General features: G+C 41.3%; 1 protein-coding gene across 1 annotated transcript in view; it reads left to right on the top strand.

Annotated features, from left to right (window-relative positions):
- The window catches only part of OCA2 (OCA2 melanosomal transmembrane protein), a 234,574-nt gene that overhangs the window by 171,830 nt on the left and 40,427 nt on the right, over window positions 1-22,317 (top strand). Inside the window, exons 19-20 of the mRNA XM_060015744.1 lie at window positions 4,915-4,974; window positions 5,612-5,716. Coding sequence (XP_059871727.1) covers window positions 4,915-4,974; window positions 5,612-5,716 — 165 coding nt within the window. The remainder of the gene's footprint in view (window positions 1-4,914; window positions 4,975-5,611; window positions 5,717-22,317) is intronic.

Here is a 22,317-nt window from a genome sequence, read left to right as displayed (position 1 = left end):
TTTGTTATTGTAGGTCTTTTCCTTCTTTTGTGTTTCCTGCCTAGAGATGTTCCTTTAGCTTTGTTGTAAAGCTGGTTTGGTGGTGCTGAATTCTGTTAGCTTTTGCTTGTCTGTAAATATTTTAATTTCTCCGTTGAATCTAAATGAGATCCTTGCTGTGTAGAGTAATCTTGGTTGTAGGTTTTTCCCTTTCATCAGTTTAAATATGTCCTGCCATTCCCTTCTCTCTTGCAGTATTTCTGCTAAAAGATCAGTTGTTAACCTTATGGGGAATTCCTTTATGTTACTTTTTGCTTTTCTCTTGCTGCTTTTAATATTTTTTCTTTGTATTTTATTTTTGATAGTTTGATTAATATGTTTCTTGGTGTATTTCTCCTTGGATTTATCCTGTATGGGACTCTGTGTGCTTCCTGGACTTGCTTGACTATTTCTTTTCCCATGTTAAGGACGTTTTCCACTATAATCTCTTCAAATATTTTCTCACTCCCTTTTTTTCCTCGTCTTCTGAGAACCCTATAATTCGTATGTTGGTGCATTTAATGTTCTCTTATATGTCTCTGAGACTGTCCCCAATTCTTTTCATTCTTTTTTCTTTATTCAGCTCTGCAGTAGTTATTTCTACTATTTTATCTTCCAGGTCACTTATCCATTCTTCTGCCTCAGTTATTCTGCTATTGATTCCTTCCAGAGAATTTTTAATTTCATTTTTTGTGATGTTCACCTTTTTTTTATTTGCTCTTTAGTTCTTCTAGGTCCTTGTTGAACATTTCTTGTATTTTCTCCATTCTATTTCCAATATTTTTGGTCAACTTTACTGTCATTACTCTAAATTTTTTTTCAAGTAAACTGCCTATTACCTCTTCATTTGTTTGGACTGGTGGGATTTTACTTTGCTCCTTCATCTGCTGTATTATTTCTCTGTCTTCTCATTTTGCTTAACTTACTGTGCTTGGGGTCTCCTTCTCGCAGGCTGCAGGTTTGTAGTTCCTGTTGTTTGTGTGTCTGCACCCAGTGCATAAAATTGATTCTGTTGATTGTGTAGGCTTCCTGGTGGAGGGGATTGGTGCTGTGTTCTGGTGGATGTGGCTAGATCTTGCCTTTCTGGTGGCCAGGACCGTGTCTGGTGGTATTTTTTGGGGTGTCTGTGAATATATTATGATTTTAGGCAGTGTCTCTGCTAATGGGTGGGTTTGTGTTCCTGTCTTTGTAGTTGTTTGGCATAGGGTGTCCAGCACTGTAGCTTGCTGGTCATTGACTGGAGCTGGGTCTTAACATTGAGGTGGAGATATCTGGTAGAGTTTTTGCCATTTGATATTTAATGGGCCCAGGCAGTCTCTGAGGCTCAGGCCTGATACCTGGCCAGAGCACCTAAACCCTGTTAGCCACCAGGCTCAAAAGTAAAGGGAGAATAAAAAATAAATAAATTAATTAAAATTATTAAAATTTAAAATATTTAAAAAATTAAAAAGTAGTAAAAAAGAATGAAAGAAGAGAGCAACCAAACCAAAAAACAAATCCACCAATGATCACAAGTGCTAAAAGCTATACAAAAAAAAAAAGACAGAAGCCTCGGACAAATGCAAAAGCAAAGCTATACTGACAAAATCACACAAAGAAGCATACACATACACACTGACAAAAAAAGAAAATGAGAAATATATATATATACATATATATATGTATGTAAAAGGAAGAGAGCAACCCAATCATTAAGCAAATCTACCAATTATAATAAACTCTAAATACTAAACTAAGATAAACATAAAAACAGAAACAAATTAGATGCAGAAAGCAAACCCCAAGTCTACATTTGCTCCCAAAGTCCACTGCCTCAATTTTGGGATAACTTGTTGTCTATTCAGGTGTTCCAGAGACGCTGGGTACATAGAGTTGATTGTGGAGATTTAATCTGCTGTTCCTGAGGCTGCTGGGAGATATTTCCCTTTCTCTTCTTTGTTCGCACAGCTCCTGGGGTTCAGCTTTGGATTTGGTTCAGCTTTGGATTTGGCCCCACCTTTGCATGTAGGTCATCTGAAGGCGTCTGTTCCCTGCCGGCCAGACAGGCAGGGTTAAAGTAGCACCTGATTAGGTGGCTCTGGCTCATTCAGGCTTGTGGGGAGGGATGGGTATGGAAGGCACGGCGAGCCCCTGGCTGTAGAGGCCGGCATGACGTTGCAACAGCCTGAGGTGTGCTGTGTGTTCTCCCAGGGAAGTTGTCCCTGGATCACGGGACCCTGGCAGTGGAATGCTGGACAGGCTCTGGGCAGGGGATGTGTGGATAGTGACCTGTGCCTGCATACAGGCTTCTTGGTGCCTGCAGCAGCAGCCTTAGTGTTCCAGCCTGTCTGTGGTATCTGTGCTGATAGCCATGGCTTGTGCCAGTCTCTGGAGGTTGTATAAGCGGTGCTCTGAATCTCCTCTCTTCATGCAACCCAGAACAATTGTCTCTTGCCTCTTAGGCAGGTCCAGATTTTTTCCCGGACTCCCTCCCAGCTAGCTGTGGTGCACTAGCCCCCTTCAGGCTGTGTTTACACAGCCAACCCCAGTCCTTTCCCTGGGATCTGACCTTCAAAGCCCAAGCCTCAGCTCCCAGCCCCAACCTGCCCCAGCCAGCGGGTGAGCAGCCAAGCCTCTTGAGCTGGTGAGTGCTGGTCGGCAACAGTCCTCTGTGCAGGAATCTCTCCACTTTGCCCTCTGCACCCCTGTTGCTGCTCTCTCCTCCCTGGCTCGGAATTGCCCCCCCACCCTGCCCAGCCCCCATCTCCATCAGTGAAGGGGCTTTGTAGTGTGTAGAAACTTTTCCTCCTTCACAGCTCCCTCCCAGAGGTTTGGGTCCCACCCATATTCTTTCGTTTCAGTTTTTTCTTTTCTCTTTTGCCCTACCCAGGTACATGGGGAGTTTCTTGCCTTTTGGGAAGTCTGAGGTCTTCTGCCAGAGTTCAGTAGGTGTTCTGTAGGAGTTGTTCCACATATAGATGTATTTGTGGGGAGTAAGGTGATCTCCCCGTCTTACTTCTCCACCATCTTGAAGGCCTCCCTGACCTTGTATATTTTTATCTGCAATCTTTTTTTCTCCCTTATCTGAGTTGATTAAGGGTTATGTTAAATTTGATTTCCCACTTCTTGGCAGTTACATTATCTTTTAGTGGTTTACTCTAGAGATGACAGCTTATATTCTTAACTCATCAAGGGCAAACGTTAATTGTTACTTACACTCTTCAACTCTATTTTCTTTAAACAAAATTCCTCTACTATATCCAGTACCTGTGGATTCTCACTCTTGCATGTTGGTGGTATATCCAAATCTGTTTTGGTTATTTCTGCTCTTGTTCATGTTACTTGTCTTCTTGCATTCTTGATGACCCTAGATTATAATTTTGTTACTTGATCTTAATCTGTGGGACTCTTGAGAGGTTACATTTGGGGTTCTTTCTTCCAGAAACTTCTTTTGTTTGCCTCTGCTGGTTGCCAGGGGATAATTTTTTCAGCCTGTTTCGAGGCTGTCAGTGCAGTGTGAGAATCCCTGTTTCAGCCTACAACCTTGCTGCTGCTCACACCTCAGTGCTCTGACTTCAGCCCTTGGTTGGCATCAAGCTCAAGGCAATTTCATCCTTCCTTGCCATTCAAGTCTGCAGCTCCCAGCCAGCTGCAAGAAATATTTTCATGGGAAGGGAGATTCCTTGGAAAACATTACATTGTCTTGCTAATCCAGTAATGCCCTAAAAGTGTGTTTTATCCAGGGTCTATTTATTTAGCTGCAGAAGGGACCTTAAGACCTCCTAGTCCCTCATTTTGAAAAAAGTAGTGGCATTGATTTATTGTATTTGTCTAATTTCAGTGGAACAGGGATGTCAGATCACTGCTGAACCAGCTTTTTGCAACTAGTCACTGCAACAGAAGGATAATTATGTTTCATATTGTGAGGGATTTACATCGTATTATACAATCATCTTTTCGCTATATAAATTGATGGAGGAGACAAGTGATGCATATAATCTTCAGCTACATATAAACTTTAGTTTGCTGAAGTGTAGAGTATATATTATATATTTACAACTTTAGATTTGATAGAATTAGATGTTACATAGTTATCTCATTTGTCATTTTATAAAGGAGTATCTATTGGCTATTTGTGTTTTCCTCATGTCTTGACTTTCTTTTTTAAACATAGTCAAGCTGATGTTTTCAGTATTTGTAATCATTCATTATGATGACATCACAGTGAAAAGGCCACATTTGAGAGGTGCTAGGTAGCTATGTCACCCCCATGTCTGGTTCCCTCTCGGTGCTTCCTGTCTGGGATCTGTCATGGACAGCAGAAGATCTCCTCCTCAGCTGGAACAAAGTGGGAAGACTGAGCAGAATGGCTCCTGAACTTATGTCTCCATCTAATCTTCTTTCCTACCTTTCTCTGGACACAATTTTTGGAATCTGTCTAGTACTATGAAAATAGTACATGCTTCAGTTAAATAGACGTTTCTTTGAAAGTTATGAAAACCATGCATTTTCTTTATATTCTTCTGAAACTCTGTGATGCTTAGCTTTAAAAAGGAATTTGAAATGAAACTTACTTGCAAGACATTCTATACAGAGAGACATTTCATTACGTACAGGTGAACAGTACTCCTATACAGTGATCTTAAAATAAAGAAATGGCCTTCCATCCAAATGTAAATTTAACATGGATATTAACTCAAATTAATGAGAAGTTCCTGCCTCTGCTACTGTGCTCTTCTCAATGAATCTTCAGTGTGCATATAAGATAGTAAATTATTTATAGACTGTGTGTTTCATCTTTTATAAAAAAAAATGAGAGCGCCATGTTCACTTATTCTCATTTTAAAGACATGTTTTTAAAAATTTGATATATTCTCAGTTTTAAACTGATTCTTATCATACCTCTATTTCTTCTAGGCATTGGCACATCTCCACTTAATAGAGTATGTTGGAGAACAGACTGCTTTGCTAATAAAGGTACATTAAATACTGCAATATAATGTGCTCCAGCCACTATTCCTTTGATTTTTTTTAAATTGGCAAGAATAGGTCACATTAATTATATTAAAAAGTATATCAGGGAACCTATTTTATCTTGTGTAGCTAAGAGATGAAAAGAGACTTTTTCAAAGAATATATAATTACAGATGCTTGCAATTTTGCTATTAGCCTTTAGTTAAAAACTTTCTGGGAAGGAGAGAATTGAGACAGCAGTCTCAGTAAGTGATGCACAGAGGTCGCAGCCTAGGGTCACCACACGGGAAGTGAGGTCAGTGTGACCAGTGTGTCACCTGGTGTCCCACCAGGAATGGGAACACTGGACCTGCTGCCCCCCACCCCGTCCCAGCCCCCAAGGGTTGGTTGGCTTGAGCATGATTGGGAGTCACTCCTCTCAGTTACTTGTAGACCCTGGTCCAGGCTCCTGGTAGGGGTCGGGAAAGCCCAGTTGGTCCTGTTTGCACACCTGGGTCTCCCTTGCTCTCCTTGTGTGGAAGAGGAAGGACCAAGAGCCCTGTGGTCCCTTCTGAGTCTCACATGTCCTAGCATCAGATCCTCAGTGCGTATGATCTATGTAGCTATGGTACACTGCCCTGCTCTTATCTGTTCCTTCCAGATGGTCCCAGAAGATCAGCGCCTTGCAGCTGCCATCATCTTGGTGGTCTGGGTCTCAGCCATCGCATCGTCCCTGATTGACAACATACCATTCACTGCTACCATGGTGAGTCACAGTCTCCTCCATGTGATGAGGGCCCAGGTTTCACCTGCACACAACCTGGACTCACCCTTCCTTCCAGAAGAAGCAGAGAATGAGCCCTGTCCCTTTACTGCACTCACAGTTTAAGGGGACAGATGTGATTGATCCCAGGTAGCAGCTGGGAGCTGAGGCCTACAGCTGCTGTGGTCAGTGAATCCCAGGATGGCTGGTTGTTTCAGGGTCAGTCCGACTGGGAGCTGCCACCTCTCATGGAAAAGACAGTCTTTCTTTCTTTCTTTTTTCAAAGAAAATTGGAAGACACCAAAGACAGAGGCTGGTTGAAGGTGTTCATTCTTTATTCCTGACAAATGCAGAAGCTATTCTAACTGGCTGGGGTAGCTTCTGGTGCTATGGCCTGGATAAGATTTTGAATTCTCTGTGTGATCTTGACCCAAGTCAAGATTAGGGGGTCCATATTAGAGGACTTTTACAGGGCTGTTCCTGCTGTGTCTTCTGACGTCACTGATTGCTCAACTTAGGGCAGAATTGTGAATGCCTGGTATGAGAGCATAAAGGTGGGAACAGAAACCTCAGGTCCTGTCAAAGCACCTGGTATCCCAGGTGTGATGGGCATGCATGAACACTCCTCATGGCTGGATTCTCAATAGAGGAGACTTATCTCTTGTTCTTGTGACCTTGAGGGCCACTCCTCTCACACAGGACCTTAGGGTGACTGGGGCTCTATGTCACCATGCATTGCCTGGAATCACAGTGTCTGCTGCATTGGTGCTCCAGTTACCTAGCTATTGTCCTTCCAGGGTCTGGGTTTGGTAATTCTGAGTTAATTCTGTGGCTATCATTATTTCTTCATGAAGCCCTGAGTTAGAAGAGTCATCTGGATGTTGTTGAATGTGCTGTTACTGCTCAGCAGGTGCTGTCATTACTGTGGTCCTGCAGAGGGCCAGGGGCAGCAGCACCTCTCAGGCAGGCTAAAGCGGCAGAGCCCTGGGCTTCTGAGATGCCAGGTCAGCTTGCGTGTGAATCCCTTTCTTAGTTGAAACAGATTCTGTAGAAGACCCCGTGCATCTGAACCCTATGTAGCTGAAGCCCAGAGACTTTCATCAGCAAACCTTTCTGTGCTTCCTTGAGGCCCTGCATGCTCACAGCTGATGCACTCTACCTTCTCGGGGGCTTCCAGGTTTCAGGACCCAGACCCTCTCTTGGACTGAACAAAATGGTCCCTATTGTTGAAAATTTAGATTCCTCTACTTTCTAAAAATATGACAATTTTGGTATTTTTCTTCCCCAAATATTAATAATTACTCAAAATTTAAATTTAAAAAATACATCAAAGGAATCACAGAGGGTAGGATAACAAATATCAGTACACTTACCACCCAAAATGAGGAAAGTTTTATTCCCTCTGCCTCAGGTTTTCTTGTTTGTTTTGTTTTTAAGAAATAAAACATTATAGAGGAATGTAACATTCTCTGTTCCTTCCCTCAACCCCAATATCATTCTCTCCTTACCTTTCCTGAGGGAGCTACCTTCATAAATCTGGGGCATATCACTGTGGAAGGGATTAAAAGAAAGATCTTAGTTTGTGTGAGTCAACATGGTATGGAAACTAACTCCTGAGAAACCAAAACAGCAGCTGCATGGCATGGAGCTTCCTGCAGCCCACAGATCTCTGCCACCTGAATTTACCATGTCAGCACATGATATCCACTATGGCTGCATCAGAAGAGGGCCACTTGGGTTTCTGCCTTAGTCTGGAAGTGGCATCAGAAGTGACCTGTCACAGTCCTTGGGTGAGAAGTGGACACATGGCCCTGTCCAGATGCAGGGTCCTGGGAAGTATGCAGCACAGAGAGCTGGGCAGACACTTAGGTCTGCACCACTGTCCCTTGCTCCCTTCCTCCCTTCTTTTCACTTGGCTGTCTTTTTTGCCACTTCTTTCTCATTTTTGTGGCGTTCAGGGGATGTGGTCTGTAGGATTTCATACTTAGACACCCCTTTGACCTAGTATGTGGCCAGTTTGCCCCATGTGAGAGCAGAATTCTGCACATGCCCACATGTACAAGCACATTGACTGTACTGTTAGAGCTTCTTTAGATTCACTCCTTCTTTCTCTAATCAATCAATTCTGATAGAGCAAATCACTTTACTGGTTTATCTATTTCAACAGACAATTCAATACATTTTTATGAGTACTATGCAGTCGGATTAGGCATTAGAGGTTCATTATCTGTATCTCTTCAGGATGGTGGTTTCTTTCACACGGTGTAAGGTCTCTCTTCATCTCTGCTCTGAGCTTCTGCCTGGTTTATCTTTTTCCAATTCTTTATTTTCAACCTTTTTTTTAAATTGTTTTTTAAATCCCTTTTTAGTTGTATTTTTTAAAACAACATGCAAATGGATTTTTAAAATTCCAAGCAGATCATCTCTGTTAAGAGAATAGTTTTGAAACTGCTAGGTGGCATTTCAGGGGGCTCTGAGGAGCTCAGAAAGCACAGAAAGAATTCAGTGAGAGACAAAGTGATAGACGAGAAGTGATTTATTATAATAGGATGCTTGTGAGGCTTACAAGAGGGTGCTGCACCCAAGAACTTAGTGGGCTCCAGTTTTATAATTAAAGGAAAAGTGGGAAGGGGGACAAGACCGTCTTCTTCCTCATTCTTGAGTAGACATCAAACGTCCATCAATAGCTCTTCCTCCAGGTTGGGCAGGGGAGTTTTCTTGTCCCTACATGTTCAGGCCAGGACTGTCATGGTGCAATGGAAATGAGCAAAAAGGCAGTAACATATGTTAAAAATTGTAAATCATCTCAGGTTTTAGTATAATGTCACCTTTTCCTTATATTTTTGTTTATAGTGTGTGCAATGGAGAATGTCCTAAGAATTCTTAACTTACTGAGCTCACTGGGCAGGATGTGGGTCTCATGCCACCATTGTTTTATTGTTTTGGGGCATGTCTCATGTTTCTGTTGTGTGGTTTTTTGCTAAGCTTGGTTTTGTGGTTAAGCAAACCTGCTTTCTTGAGTGATCATTAATTTACAGAAGTCTCCCATACTCTTTCTTTACTTACAATCCCCTAATAGGATTAACTATTTAATTACCTACATTGTCCCTTTACTCTTTCCCTTTTGGTTAACATGTTTAAATTTATTGTGTTGACTGACAGACTTGAGTTTATTTCTACTATTTTATTAAGGTTTTGCATTTATTATGCTTTTTCTTTTCTGATTCTTTTTTCCCTGTTATTTTCTGATTTCTCTTTGATTGATAAATCTCATCCTCCACCTGGCTTGGATGGTGCTGATTTTATTCCTAAGTCTTTTAGTGGGGATCTTTCTATCTGTAATGCACATAGTTGTATCTGCATTTCAAACAACAGATGCAATCAACATGAGAAATAAAATATTGCCTGCCAAATATCAGTAAACAAAGGATGCCACAGTCATCAGCAATTTCAGCCACCTCCAATGGTGAGCCAGTGAACCCTGAGGGGATTCAGGAAGGAAACAAAGAATGCCTGCCATCTAGCAGCCATCAGACTACACAAGGGTGAGCCCTGAGGGAACTCAGGAAGTGAAAACACAGGATACTAGCCCCAAATGCCTGAGGTGCATATCAAAGGAATGATTTCAATGAGCCCAGACTCTTGCACCTTCCCATACATGGAAAAGCGCTAAATTCCTTAACTTGAGATATGTTTTCTTTCATTAACAATAATTTTTAGACATTCAGACTACCTGCCCTTTGTTGTAAAACTCCTATATATCCTGGTCCCCCCACACCCACCCCCGCCTCTTTGGAGCAGTTTTCTCAGGGTTATTTGAGATACTGCCTCCTGGGCTTGAATTCCTAAGAATATCCACCAAATAAAACATAACTCTCAACTTTTAGGTTGTGTAATTTTTTTCAGTCGACAAACAGAACCTACTTTAGTTAGTTTAAGAGGATTAGGAGTTTATCTAAGAATAGTGTACAGTTCATGGATTTTCTGAAGGACACCCTGGGTGGGGTTTGCCCCATGAAGCCCCCAACTTCTGCTGCTTTGCCTGGGTTCCCTCTCCCAATGTTGGATGCTGAGTACCTGGGCCTTTGTCACTCTACCTTGAGCACACATTGTCACATTTCTCCAAATTCTCCAAGCCTGATTCTCAAGTAGAAGTGTCTGATTTGGAGGAGCCCATGTCACATGCCTGTTCTAGCTACAAAGGGGATGGGGAAAGTGAGTTTCCAGCTTCTGCACTGGGGAGCCAGAGCTCATGAAACAGAGTTCCTCAAATATAGGAGTTCCTCAGAGCCTGCTTCAATACTTACTTAAATGCCTTCTCTGCAATGCTTTCTGTACTTCCCGTGCAAGGCCTTGATTGTCCTCTGGGGTCCTATAACACTTTACACATAACTCCTGTAAGGTAGTCATTAAACTGATTGTCAAGACACGTCTGCAGCTGCATTCCCTTATTTACTAGCATTGTGCCTGGCACAAAGAAGATAGTTAACAAGTGTTTGTATGAATAAAGAGGTAAGTAAACCACAGTAGATTAATTTTTCCAAAGTAACTCTTCCTTCACATCACCCTTGGCTTATCATCCTCCAGCAACATTCTGTTACTCTCACTGAGGGAATTGGGCACCTCAGTGCTCGCTGTGTTTCTGAGAGTCATAGAAAATATTGCTGCACCATCTCTCTACCAGACCTCCCTACCATCTGAGACATACCCTCCTCTCCAGTTGGGCTGGTGCCACTTTCCTTAGCATGATACTGGGCATCTTTCTTGTGCCTTTGCCTACAATATTCTTTGCTGCTGGTAACAGCCATTCCCCTCAACTCTCTCCTCCCTTTTCCTGAGAGCTGGTCTCACCAACATAGAGCCCTCTATGTTCCCCCAATGGTAGGCTGTCCCTTCTCTGTATTCTTCCCTGTGGCAGCTACTATCACTGCTGGCTGGAGACACCAGATGCTGGTCAAATGCATCAGCACTGGGAATCTCTGGTGTGCCCTGAGAAGACCCTGGGAATAGATGGATATTATGAATGCCTTAACATTGGAGACACTGCCAAAGTTGGCAGATGTGAAGCCAAATCTGGCCTCCGTATTCCAACACCAAATTAAATCTAGAGACAGAGTTTTGGGTGAAGTGGAAAAGAAAAGCTTTATTGACTTGCCAGGCAAAGAGGGCCATAGCAGGCTAATGCCCTCAAAACTGTGTGTCCAACCTGGGGGGAAGGGTGGTTTGTGAGGAGTTTTATAGTCCAGGGTGGGGTTGCTGATAAGGATCAGGATGCGTGGAGGGCCCACATTCCTTCATTCCAGAGATCATCTGGCATCAGGTAATGATGGGTGAATTGTGACCTTCTCTGGAATGAAGAGTGCTTCACCAAGAAGTTAACATCTTCCATTTGGTGGGGGTTTCAGTTTGGCAGAAGAGCTCAAAGATATTGCATGTGTATCCCTTGAGGGGGAAGCAGGACCCTGCCCCAAGGCTGCACTATTGTTTCTTGACTGCTCCTCCCTTATCACTGCATCCCCTCCTTTCCCTGATTAGCAACTGTTTGAACCTGACCTTTGGAACTCAGGGAAGGGGACACAGAAAGGCTTTTGTCCCCAGGAGCCCCACAGGGTTCTGCTCAGTTTCAGATGTTCTGTTTCCCTTGGACCTTCCTTCCTGACCACCAGCCTGTGGGCAGCAGGTGCTCATAATCTTTCTTTCCTTGCTGCCTGCCCTGTGGATATGGGGCTTCCTCAATTTCAACCCTGCAATTGTCCTCATAAAAAATCCATATGTATATAGATATCTTCCCTGCTTCTGGCCTCTGACAGATGCAATGACATGAATGGGTCCTGGGGAAGTGATTTAGGTTTCCTGCCTAGATAGGATAACTCCTGCACATTTCACAACCCTTCTCCCAACCAGGAGCATCTTCACTCTGCACGCCTGAGAAGCCCTCTAAACTTGGAGTGTGTGGAAGGAAGGGGGACTATGGCTCTTTTCTGAGATCTCAGCAGTCATTTGTGTCCCTCTGCACCTCTGGCCTCATCCTTTGCATTCCAGAATCTTTGTGGTCTGGCCTGGCTTGCATGGACCTACAGAGCTCGGGCATTTCTAGAAAGGTAGTGCCCCTTCTACTCTATGAGGTCTAGTTTCTTGTACTGTTTCTGAGGCCAGCTCCAACCAAATGTCCCTTAGAGTACCTGCTCCTCACTGTACACTCCTGGGGAGAGCTGCTCAGGGTTTGTCTGCTCTGTGTATTTTTACTTTGGTGAGATTCCCATATTCTCAGTTTTCCTATTTTCCTGGGGGACTAAACAAGGAGACCCAAGAATGTCCTGTAGAAATACTGTCAGGTCAATCCAAGGGTAGAGATAGGTTTGCCTGCCCGTGGCCATCAGACATGAAGAGAAAACACAGGAACAGTGACTGGGGTCCCTGCTGCCAGGCTTGCAGAGCTGCCTGTGTTTGAGCTCAACCTCATTCTGCTGTAAGAACACAGCTCTGGCCAGTGTCATTCTCCAGGTCAACAGGGAAAAAATTCATGAGATTTAACAGCGTTGAAACCTTATTTAAAAAGGTTAGAAAGGGCTTCCCTGGTGGCACAGTGGTTGAGAGTCCGCCTGCCGATGCAGGGGACGCGGGTTCTTGCCCCAGTCTGGGAAGATCCCACATGCCACAGAGTGGCTGGGCCCGTGAGCCATGGCCGCTGAGCCTGCGCATCTGGAGCCTGTGCTCCGCAACGCGAGAGGCCACAACAGTGAGAGGCCCACGTACCACAAAAAAAAAAAAAAAAGGTTAGAAAACTGCCAGTTGCTGTCACCATTTCCAATGAGTAGAAGTGCTGGCCAATTCCTCAGTGGGAGACTTAGGCTGTGCCTGAAAAGGTTGTGAAGCACCTACTCAGAAAGTTCTTTCTGTTAAAAAATTATGAGCATTATTCTAAGGAAGTGAGTTAGAGAGACAAAAGTTCATGTCTTCTTGGGTGGTGTCTTCTCTCCAGAGTGTGCCTTTAGTTTGGGGGTGTTCCTCTGGTATTCACATTGTCAACTGTGAGCTGAGAATAGCAGGTAGGAAGCATTTCACATTTGTTCATGATATTTCTCTTCCAGTGATCAGAGAAGAACACCAAAAAATTCAGGAAATACCAGAGACTTGGTTTATAACTGGTAGGATCATTTTCTTGAACTTTTGCTTATCTTATAATGTCCAGAGTGGAAAGAACTAGAATGGATGAGTTTATCTATCCAAGTCATCTGGACAGAGCTTCAGTGAAAATTCCAACATGAGCATGGGCAGATTATGGGAGAGCACCCCATGGCTTTTTTGAAATTAGATTTGCTCTTTTAAATTTTCCTAATCCCCCTGCCTGGGTCCTCCCCTTCATTTTGAGCTTTGCTTACCTTAAATGGTGACACTACTAAACACACTATTAAATCAATTTAATATTTATATTCCATCAATGAATATTCCATCTGTGGGGGCAGAACAGAGAGGGAGACTTTGAAGCAGGAAGCTTGAAGCCTCCTCTCCCCTCTCGCCCCATGTGCCAGTGTTAATTACATACTTATTTGGAGCAGAGGCAGAGGGAGTAACTGGTATGGTGGATAGTGGCTCTTCATCAATTGGTATGGAAATATTCCAATATTTTAACAAATATTTCCATATAAGGAAATTCCTCTGATGTGTGCCCACCTCTCCTTCTTTCCTCTTCTCCCATCTGCAGTTGACAGGGAGCTGTGGAAGCTACATGTGACCTTAGATCTGCTTCTGTGGGCAGCTATTTTAGGCTTCCCAGTACACCACCCTAGAGACTGTACTGGAAAACTAAAATACACTGCTAATGACTGAAAATTCCCTGACAGTCTTTCTCAATGTAAACCTATCTTTTCAGCCTCATTTGCTTGAACAGGAAGAATTCTCAGACAATATTCAAGTTAAAATATGATTATTCCTGTCCAGGATGTTCAATTCAAAGAATGGTAATTTATGCATAATTTTGTGGGTTTTCTCTAACTGACTTCTTCATCATTATCTGAATTATCATTCAGCCTCTATGTGGAAATCATTTTTCATGGCTGGTTTGTTCTCATGCATCCTTTTTCTCTGGGTTTCTTTGTCCTCCCCACCACCTGCCCCACAGGAAGTGTTAGGGCAGAGGGCAGACTGCTGTAACCCCGGACAAACGAAAGCACCCTTTAGGGTAGTAAAAGCGAGAAGTATTTCACATTCACTTTAGCTTTTATGTAATCTCATTTCTACCTTAACTCATCCTTTCCTAAAATATCCAGGAACAAAATAATGTAGAGGGTTGAATCTGGTCCAGTGAATTGCAACTAGGTTTAATAACATGAGCATATGTAGGAATTAACAGCTCAGGTCTGGAGGAGGTGGGTCTGGGCTTGAATTCCAGCTCCACCATTGTGCAAACTAAGAAGGTCAGAATCAGAGAAGGAGAAGTGACAGCAGAACAATTAATTGGCAGGACTCCAGCAGCTTGTTCACTGTGGTCTTGGCAAGCTGTGTTAGTTGCAGTTTTGCCCACTTGGGGTCTGTGCCCAGCTTCTCTGGTGGGGGAGGGTGACCTTGGGGGCCCTGCAGTGCCCAGGCTGAGAGTTGTTCACCTTCCGTTCCCAAGTCCTGTCCACTACACCTCCGGATCCTAGCTCCACGGCACCCCACAAAAACAAGTCTCACGTTTGGGGTTCCAACAAGATGAGAGAAAACTGATCACAGCACATCCCATAGACATAGTACAACGAACAATAAATTATAAGAATACTCAGAGATTTAAGCACTAAACAAACAAAATAGCTTCTGGAACTAAAACCCATAACTTTTAAGCTAAAAATATTGAATAATGAATTGAAGAAGAAAAAAGTCACTGTTAGGCCTGAGTTAGTGAGTTTGAAGCCAGTGAGAGAGGTATCTAAAAAGTACAGAGCAAAAGTACAAAGAAATAGAAACATGAAAAAAGGTAAGATTTCGATGAGACCAGTAAAACTAGCACGGTAATGACAGGCATTCCAGAAGGAAGGAAAGGAATACATTGTATTGACAATGCATGGCCCTTCATCCTCAAGTGTGGTCTGGGCATCAGCAGCCCTGGAGGTTATGGAAATGAGGCCTTGGCCACCCATACATGCCAAGCCAGAACCTGCATTTGGAAAAGATGCCAGGTGGTTGTCTGCACATGTACATGGGAGGTGCACTGATCCACTATAAATAAGCCTGCCAATGCATTACTGCAGTCTTACCCTCTCCACTCCCATGTCCTATGAAGATGAAAGCTGTCCCTAGTGCTTGTCTGAGGCACTTATGAAATCCTACACAAAGGTATCAGACCAGGAGTGGAGTATTCCTCAGATACCCAAGTGCTTACTCATTTATCAGAAATGGATGGGGCAATTCTACATATAGACTGAGTGCCCAAACTTATATGTCTGACCTGGAGACAGCCAGCACATATCAACAACAGAATGGCAACCAGTAAGAGAGCAAGACAGAGACAAGTGCACAATGACACCAGTGGTGGTATGTGCAGAAAGGACAGGTGTGGTACATGCAGGGAGGACAGGTGTGGTGGGTACAGAGAGGGCAGATGTGGTAGGTGCAGACAGGATATATATGGCAGGTGCACGGAGGACAGGTGTGATGGATGCAGGGGAGCAGGTGTGGTGGGTGCAGAAAGGACAGGTGTGGTAGGTGCAGGGGAGCAGGTGTGGTGGCTGCAGTGGGAGGTTAATATCTGTCATTGCTTGTAAAAGGCTACTGCATTTTTTCTCTGCAGGCAAGTGGATATAGCCTGTGAACTTCTCTGATTTTTCAATGAAAGGTGGATAGCACCCTTTTCTATTAAAAATTTCAACTCTAAATGTTGTCAATAAATTAAAAATTCAAAACAGACCCTTCTGGCTTCTGCTCTTTACATTTTCTTTTCCAGAGGAGCCTCTACTCTTAGGGCTCACTGTCTGGTATTACTCATTATGGTCCCAGGATAGCCATCAATCTAGAAGTCCTGTGCTTGCCCTTGAAGGGTTGCCTGGGTGGCACCCTGTGCCCCAAAGCACTCTCTCCAACTCCCAGAACCACTGCTTCTTCCTGCTTGCTTTTTTAAAAAGTTTTATATTGGAGTATAGTTGATTTACAATGTTGGGTTAGTTTCAGGTACGTAGCATATATCTATTATTTTCCAGATTCTCTTCCCTTATAGGTTATTACTGAGTATTGAGTAGAGTTCCTGTGTTATACAGTAGGTCCTTGTTGTTTATCTATTTTATATATAGTACTGTGTATATGTTGATCCCAACCTCATAATTTGTCCTTGCCACCAATCTTCCCTCTGTGGTAACCATAAGCTTGTTTTTGAAGTCTGTGACTCTGTTTCTGTTTAATAAATAAGCTCATTTATATCATTTTTTTAAGATTCCACATTTAAGTGGTGTCATATGATATTTGTCTTTCTCTGTCTGCTTTACTTGGCTTAGTAGTATGATAATCTCTAGGTCCATCCATGTTGCTGCAAATGGAATTATTTCATTCTTTTTAATGGCTGAGTAATATTCCATTATACACACACACACACACACACACACACACACACACACACACACACCCCACAACTTCTTTATCCATTCATCTGTCAATGGACATTTGAGTTACTTCCATGTCTTGGATGTTGTAAATAGTGCTGCAAAGAACATTGGGGGTGCATATATCTTTTCAAATTATGGTTTTCTCCAGGTATATGCACAGAAGTGGGATTGGTGGATCATATGGTAATTCTATTTTTAGTTTTTTAAGGAACGTCCATACTGTTCTCCATAGTGATTGTACCAATTTACATTCCCAACAACAGTGTAAAAGGGTTCCCTTTTCCCCAAACCCTTTCCAGCATTTATTGTTTGTAGACATTCTGATGACGGCCATTCTGACTGCTGTGAGGTGATATCTCATTGTAGTTTTAATTTGAATTTCTCTAATAATAAGTAATATTGAGCTTCTTTTCATGTGCTTTTTGGTGATCTGTATGTCTTCTTTGGAGGAATGTCTATTTACTTCTGCCCATTTTTGGATTGGGTTGCTTGTTTTTTTGATATTGAGCTCATGAGCTGTTTGTATATATTGGAGATTAATCCTTTGTAAGTTGCATCTTTTCGAAATATTTTCTCTCATTCTGTTGTTTGTCTTTTTGGTTTGTCAGTGGTTTCCTTTGCTGTGCAAAAGCTTTTAAGTTTAATTAGGTCCCATTATTTATTTTGTTTTTATTTTCATTACTCTAGGTGGTGGATGCAAAAGGATATTGCTGCAGTGTATGTCAGAGTGTTCTGCCTGTGATTTCCCCTAAGAGTTTTATAGTATCTGATCTTACATTTTAGGTCTTTAATCCATTTTGAGTTTATTTTTCTGTATGGTGTTAGAGAATCTTCTAATTTCATTCTTTCATGTGTAGGTATACAGTTTTCCCAGCACCACTTATGGAAGAGACTGTCTTTTCTCCATTGTATATTCTTGCCTCCTGTGTCATAGATTAATTAACCATAGGTGCATGGGTTTATTTCTGGGCTTTCTATCCTGTTCCATTGATCTATATTTCTGTTCTTATGCCAGTACCATACTGTTTTGATGACTGTGGCTTTGTAGTATAGTCTGAAGTCAGGGGGTCTGATTCCTCCAGCTCCATTTTTTTTTCTCAAGACTGCTTTGGATATTTGGGGTCTTTTGTGTTTCCATACAAATTTTAAGATTTTTTTTTGTTCTAGATGTGCAAAAAATTCCATTGGTAATTTGATAGGGATTGCATTGAATCTGTAGATTGCCTTGGGTAGTATAGCCATTTTGACAATATTGATTCTTCCAGTTAAGAACATGGTATCTATTTCCATCTGTTTGTGTCATCTTCGATTTCTTTCATCAGTGTCTTATAGTTTTTGGAGCACAGGTATTTTGCCTCCTTAGGTAGGCTTATTCCTAGGTATTTTATTCTTTTTGATACAATGGTAAATGGGACTGTTTCCTTATTTTCTTTTCCTGATCTTTCATTGTGAGTGTATAGAAATGCAAGAGATTTCTGTGCATTAATTTTATATCCTGAAACTTTACTGAATTCATTGATGAGTTCTAGTAGTTTTCTGGTAGCATCTTTATGATTTTCTAAGTATAGTATCATGTCATCTGCAAAAAGTGACAGTTTAACTTCTTTTCCAATTTGGATTCCTTTTATTTCCTTTTCTTCTCTGACTGCCATGGCTAGGACTTCCAAACTATGTTGAATAAAAGTGTTGAGAGAAGACATTCTTGTCTTGTTGCTGATCTTAGGGAAAATGCTTTCAGTTTTTCACCACTGAGCGTGACGTTAGTTGTGGGTTTGTTGTATATGGCCTTTATTCTGTTGAACTAGGTTCCCTTTATGCCCAGTTTCTGGAGAGTTTTAAATCATAAATGGGTGTTGAATTTGTCAAAACCTTTTTCTGCACCTATTGAGATGATCATATGGGTTTTATTCTTCAATTTGTTAATGCAGTGTATCACACTTATCTGATTGACTTGCAGATATTGAAAAATCCTTGCATCCTTGGGATAAGTCCCACTTGATCATGGTGTATGATCCTTTTAATGCATTGTTGGATTTGGTTTGCCAGTATTTTGTTGAGGATTTTTGCATCTATATTCATCTGTGATATTGGCCTGTAACTTTCTTTTTTTGTGGTATCTTTGTCTAGTTTTGTATCAGGGTGATGGTGGCCTCATAGAATGAGTTTGGAGTGTTCCTTCCTCTGCAGTATTTTATAATAGTTTCAGAAGGATAGGTGTTTAAATGTTAGAATTCACCTGTGAAGCAATCTGGCCTTGGACTTTTGTTTGTTGAGAGTTTTTAAATCATAGTTTCAATTTCAGTACTTGCGATTGGTTTGTTAATATTTTCTGTTTCTTCGTGGTTCAGTCTTGGGAGATTTTACCTTTCTAAGAATTTGTCCATTTTTTCTATGTTGTCCATTTTATTGGTATATAGTTGCTTTTAGTAGCCTCTTAAGATCCTTTATATTCTTGTGGTGTCCATTGTAACTTCTTTATCATTTCTCATTTAATTGATTTGAGCCCTCTCCCTGTTTTTCTTGATGCATCTTGCTATAGGTTTATCATTTGGTTTAGCTTTCCAAAGAACCAGCTTTTAGTTTCATTGCTCTTTGCTATTGTTTGTTTTCATCTCTATTTCATTTATTTCTGCTCAGATCTTTATGATTTCTTTCCTTCTACTAACTTTCAGTTTTTTTGTTGTTGTTGTTTGTTTTTTTGTGGTACGTGGGCCTCTCACTGTTGTGGCCTCTCCCATTGCAGAGCACAGGCTCCGGATGCGCAGGCTCAGTGGCCATGGCTTAGGGACCCAGCCAGTCCGCGGCATGTGGGATCTTCCTGGACCGGGGCACGAACCCATGTCCCCTGCATCGGCAGGCGGACTCCCAACCACTGCGCCACCAGGGAAGCCCTAACTTTCAGTTTTGTTTGTTCTTCTTTCTCTAGTTGCTTTAGGTGTAAGTTAGGTTGTTTATGTGAGATTTTTCTTGCTTCCTGAGGTAAGATTTTATTGCTATAAATTTCCCTCTTAGAACTGATTTTTCTGCATCCCCTGGGTTTTGGATCACTGTTCATTTGTTTTCATTTGTCTCTAGGTAGTTTTTTATTTCCTCTTTGATTTTTTCAGTGATCCATTGATTGTTTAGTAGCATATTGTTTAGCCTCCACGTGTTTGTGTTTTTTACAGTTTTTTTCTTGTAGTTTATTTCTAATTTCATAGCGTTGTGGTCAGAAAAGATGCTTGATATGATTTCAATTTTCTTAAATTTACTGAGGCTTGCTTTATTGTCCCACATGTGATCAATCCTCGAGAATGTTCCATGTGCACTTGAAAACAATGTGTATTCTTCTGCTTTTGTATGGAATGCTCTATAAATATCAATTAAGTCCATCTGGTATAATGTGTTATTTAAGGCTTGTGCTTCCTTATTGATTTTCTGTCTGGATAGTCTGTGCATTGATGAACGTGGGGTGTTAAAGTCCCCCACTATTATTGTGTTACTATCATTTTCTCCTTTTATGGCTGTTAGTGTTTGCCTTATATTTTGAGGTGCTCCTATGTTGGTGCATATATATTTACAATTGTTATATCTTCTTCTTGGAATAACCCTGTGATCATTATGTAGCGTCCTTCTTTGTCTCTTGTAACAGTCTTTATTTTAAAGTCTATTTTATCTGATATGAGTATTGCTGCTCCAGCTTCCTTTTGATATCCATTTGCATGGAATATTTTTTCCATCCCCTCACTTTCAGTCTGTATTTGTCACTAGATCTGAAGTGGGTCTCTTATAGACAGTATATAATATGAGTCTTGTTCTTGTATCCATTCAGCCTGTCTATGTCATTTGGTTGGGGCATTGAATCCGTTTACATTTAAGGTAATTATAGATATGTTTGTTCTTATTGCCATTTTGTTAATTGTTTTGGATTTGTTTTTGTAGGTCTTTTTTTCTTCCCTTCCTCTTTTGTTCTCTTCTCTTGTGATTTGATGACTAATTTTAGTGTTGTGTTTAGATTCCTTTTTTCTTTTGTGTGTGTGTATCTATTGTAGATATTTTGTTATGGTTACCATGAGGTTTTGATATAGCACTCTTTACATATACAATGTTGTTTTTAGTTGCTGTTCTTTTAATTTCAAATGCATTTCTAATATCCTGAATTTGTACCCTCCTTTTCTCACAATTGCTGACTTTGATATCATATTTGTGTGTGGATGATGTTTACTGTTTGTTTTCCTCTACCAGTGAGCTTTTCCATTCTTAATTTTCTTGTTTCTAGTTGTGGCCTTTTCTTTTCCACCTAGAGAAATTCCTTTGGCATTTGTTGTAAAGCTGGTTTGGTGGTGCTGAATTCTCTTAGTTGTTGCTTGTCTGTAAAACTTTTGATTTTTCCATTGAATGTGAACAAGAGCCTTGCTGGGTCCTTCTACTGTGCCATCTTGTCTCCAACCTCCTTCCTGTTGTTTTCTACCAGGACACCTCAGTTTCTCTCCTGGGGGTTCTAGCCATGAGTCCTGTCATTCCTGTAAGAGGCAGTCCTGCCAGCCTTCCTTAATTGTTATTTGTCTTGCACTCACCTGAGCTGTCCTTCCCATGGTCCTAGATCAGACATCCATTGTAGTGGCTACATGTCAAGCAGCAAGGACTGTGCCTTCTTGCTCAGAATGCAGAAGAAGTGCTTCATATTTTTTTAGATGAATTGATATTATGGTATTTAAATTTAAATATATATATATTTAGATGAGAGAAATTAAGAGGTACAAACTTCCAGTAACAAAATAAATGAGTCACAGGGTTGAAATGTACAGCATGAGGAATATAGTCAATAATAATGTAATATCTTTGTATGGTGACACATAGTAACTAGACCTACTGTGATGATCATTTTGCAATGTACAGAAATATCAAATGACCAAGTGGTGCACCAGGAACAAATATAGTGTTGTAGGTCAATTATACTTCAAAAATAAATAAACAAACAAACAAAAACAAGTTCATAGTGAAAGATCAGATTTGTAGTTGACAGAGGTGGGGTGTGGGAAAGTGAGAATTGGATGAAGGTGGTCAAAAGTTACAAACTTCCAGTTATAAGCTAAATAAGTACTAAGAAAATGTACAGCATGATTAATATAATTAACAGTACAGTATATTACATAAGAAAGTTGTTAAGAGAATAAATCCTGAGTTCTCATCACAAGGAATAATTTTTTTTCCTTTTATTTTGTATCTATATGAGATGAGGTATGTTAACTAAACTTGTTGAAATCATTTCATGATGTCTGTAAGTCAGATTATTATGCTATATACCTCAACCTTACACAGTGCTGTATGTCAGTTATATCTCAATAAAACTGGAAGAAAAAAATAAGAATGATATAATGCTTTTGTTTAAGAATGTCAACATAGGCTAGCAATTACATCCTTGGGAATTATTTTTAATTGGGGTGACACATATTACATATTAACTTAAGATTTATGAGTGAGTCACATTTTTTTTCAGAATTCTTTGGCAGCACGGCTGAGGTGACCAGTCCAGAGGCAGGTACTCAGCTGCTTCTTCTGTAGAGCACTGTGTGGTAAACTGACTCAAGGAACATTTCAGGAGGTGAAGGAACAGCTGTCCTAGGACAATGTCAGACAGGAAGAGGCTGTTTTGAGGAAAAGGCCATATGCAGAACCAAAGCCAAACCAGTCGTCTCAGGGGAACACTGAGGGTCCTGGCTCAGCCTGACAGGCAGTGTGTGTGGCCCTGGCAGGCATCCCCACGAATTCTGAGGTTGGCAGCAATCTGACCTCAGCCTGTGTTCCTCCCTGTGGTGGGGATGCCTTGGGGCTCAGCTGGGATTTGTCCAAACAGAACCTTTTCTTATACCTACAAAATTCTCCACATCTACAAGGCCATGACCCTAGAAAATCCATTGTCTAAGACTGAAAGCAGTTTTCTTTGAAGATGTTTGGAAGACCTGGAAATTGATTCCTTTAATACTGCCCAATCCTGGACCCTGCCTTAGAGTTTGTTGTGGCTGATAACTCTGTGACCCAAGTCAACAG

This window comes from Delphinus delphis, chromosome 7, assembly GCF_949987515.2.
Source record: "Delphinus delphis chromosome 7, mDelDel1.2, whole genome shotgun sequence".
In the NCBI taxonomy this organism is placed as follows: Eukaryota; Metazoa; Chordata; class Mammalia; order Artiodactyla; family Delphinidae; genus Delphinus; species Delphinus delphis.
Note: the sequence above shows the minus strand (reverse complement) of the source record. Positions and strands in the feature narration are given on the sequence as shown.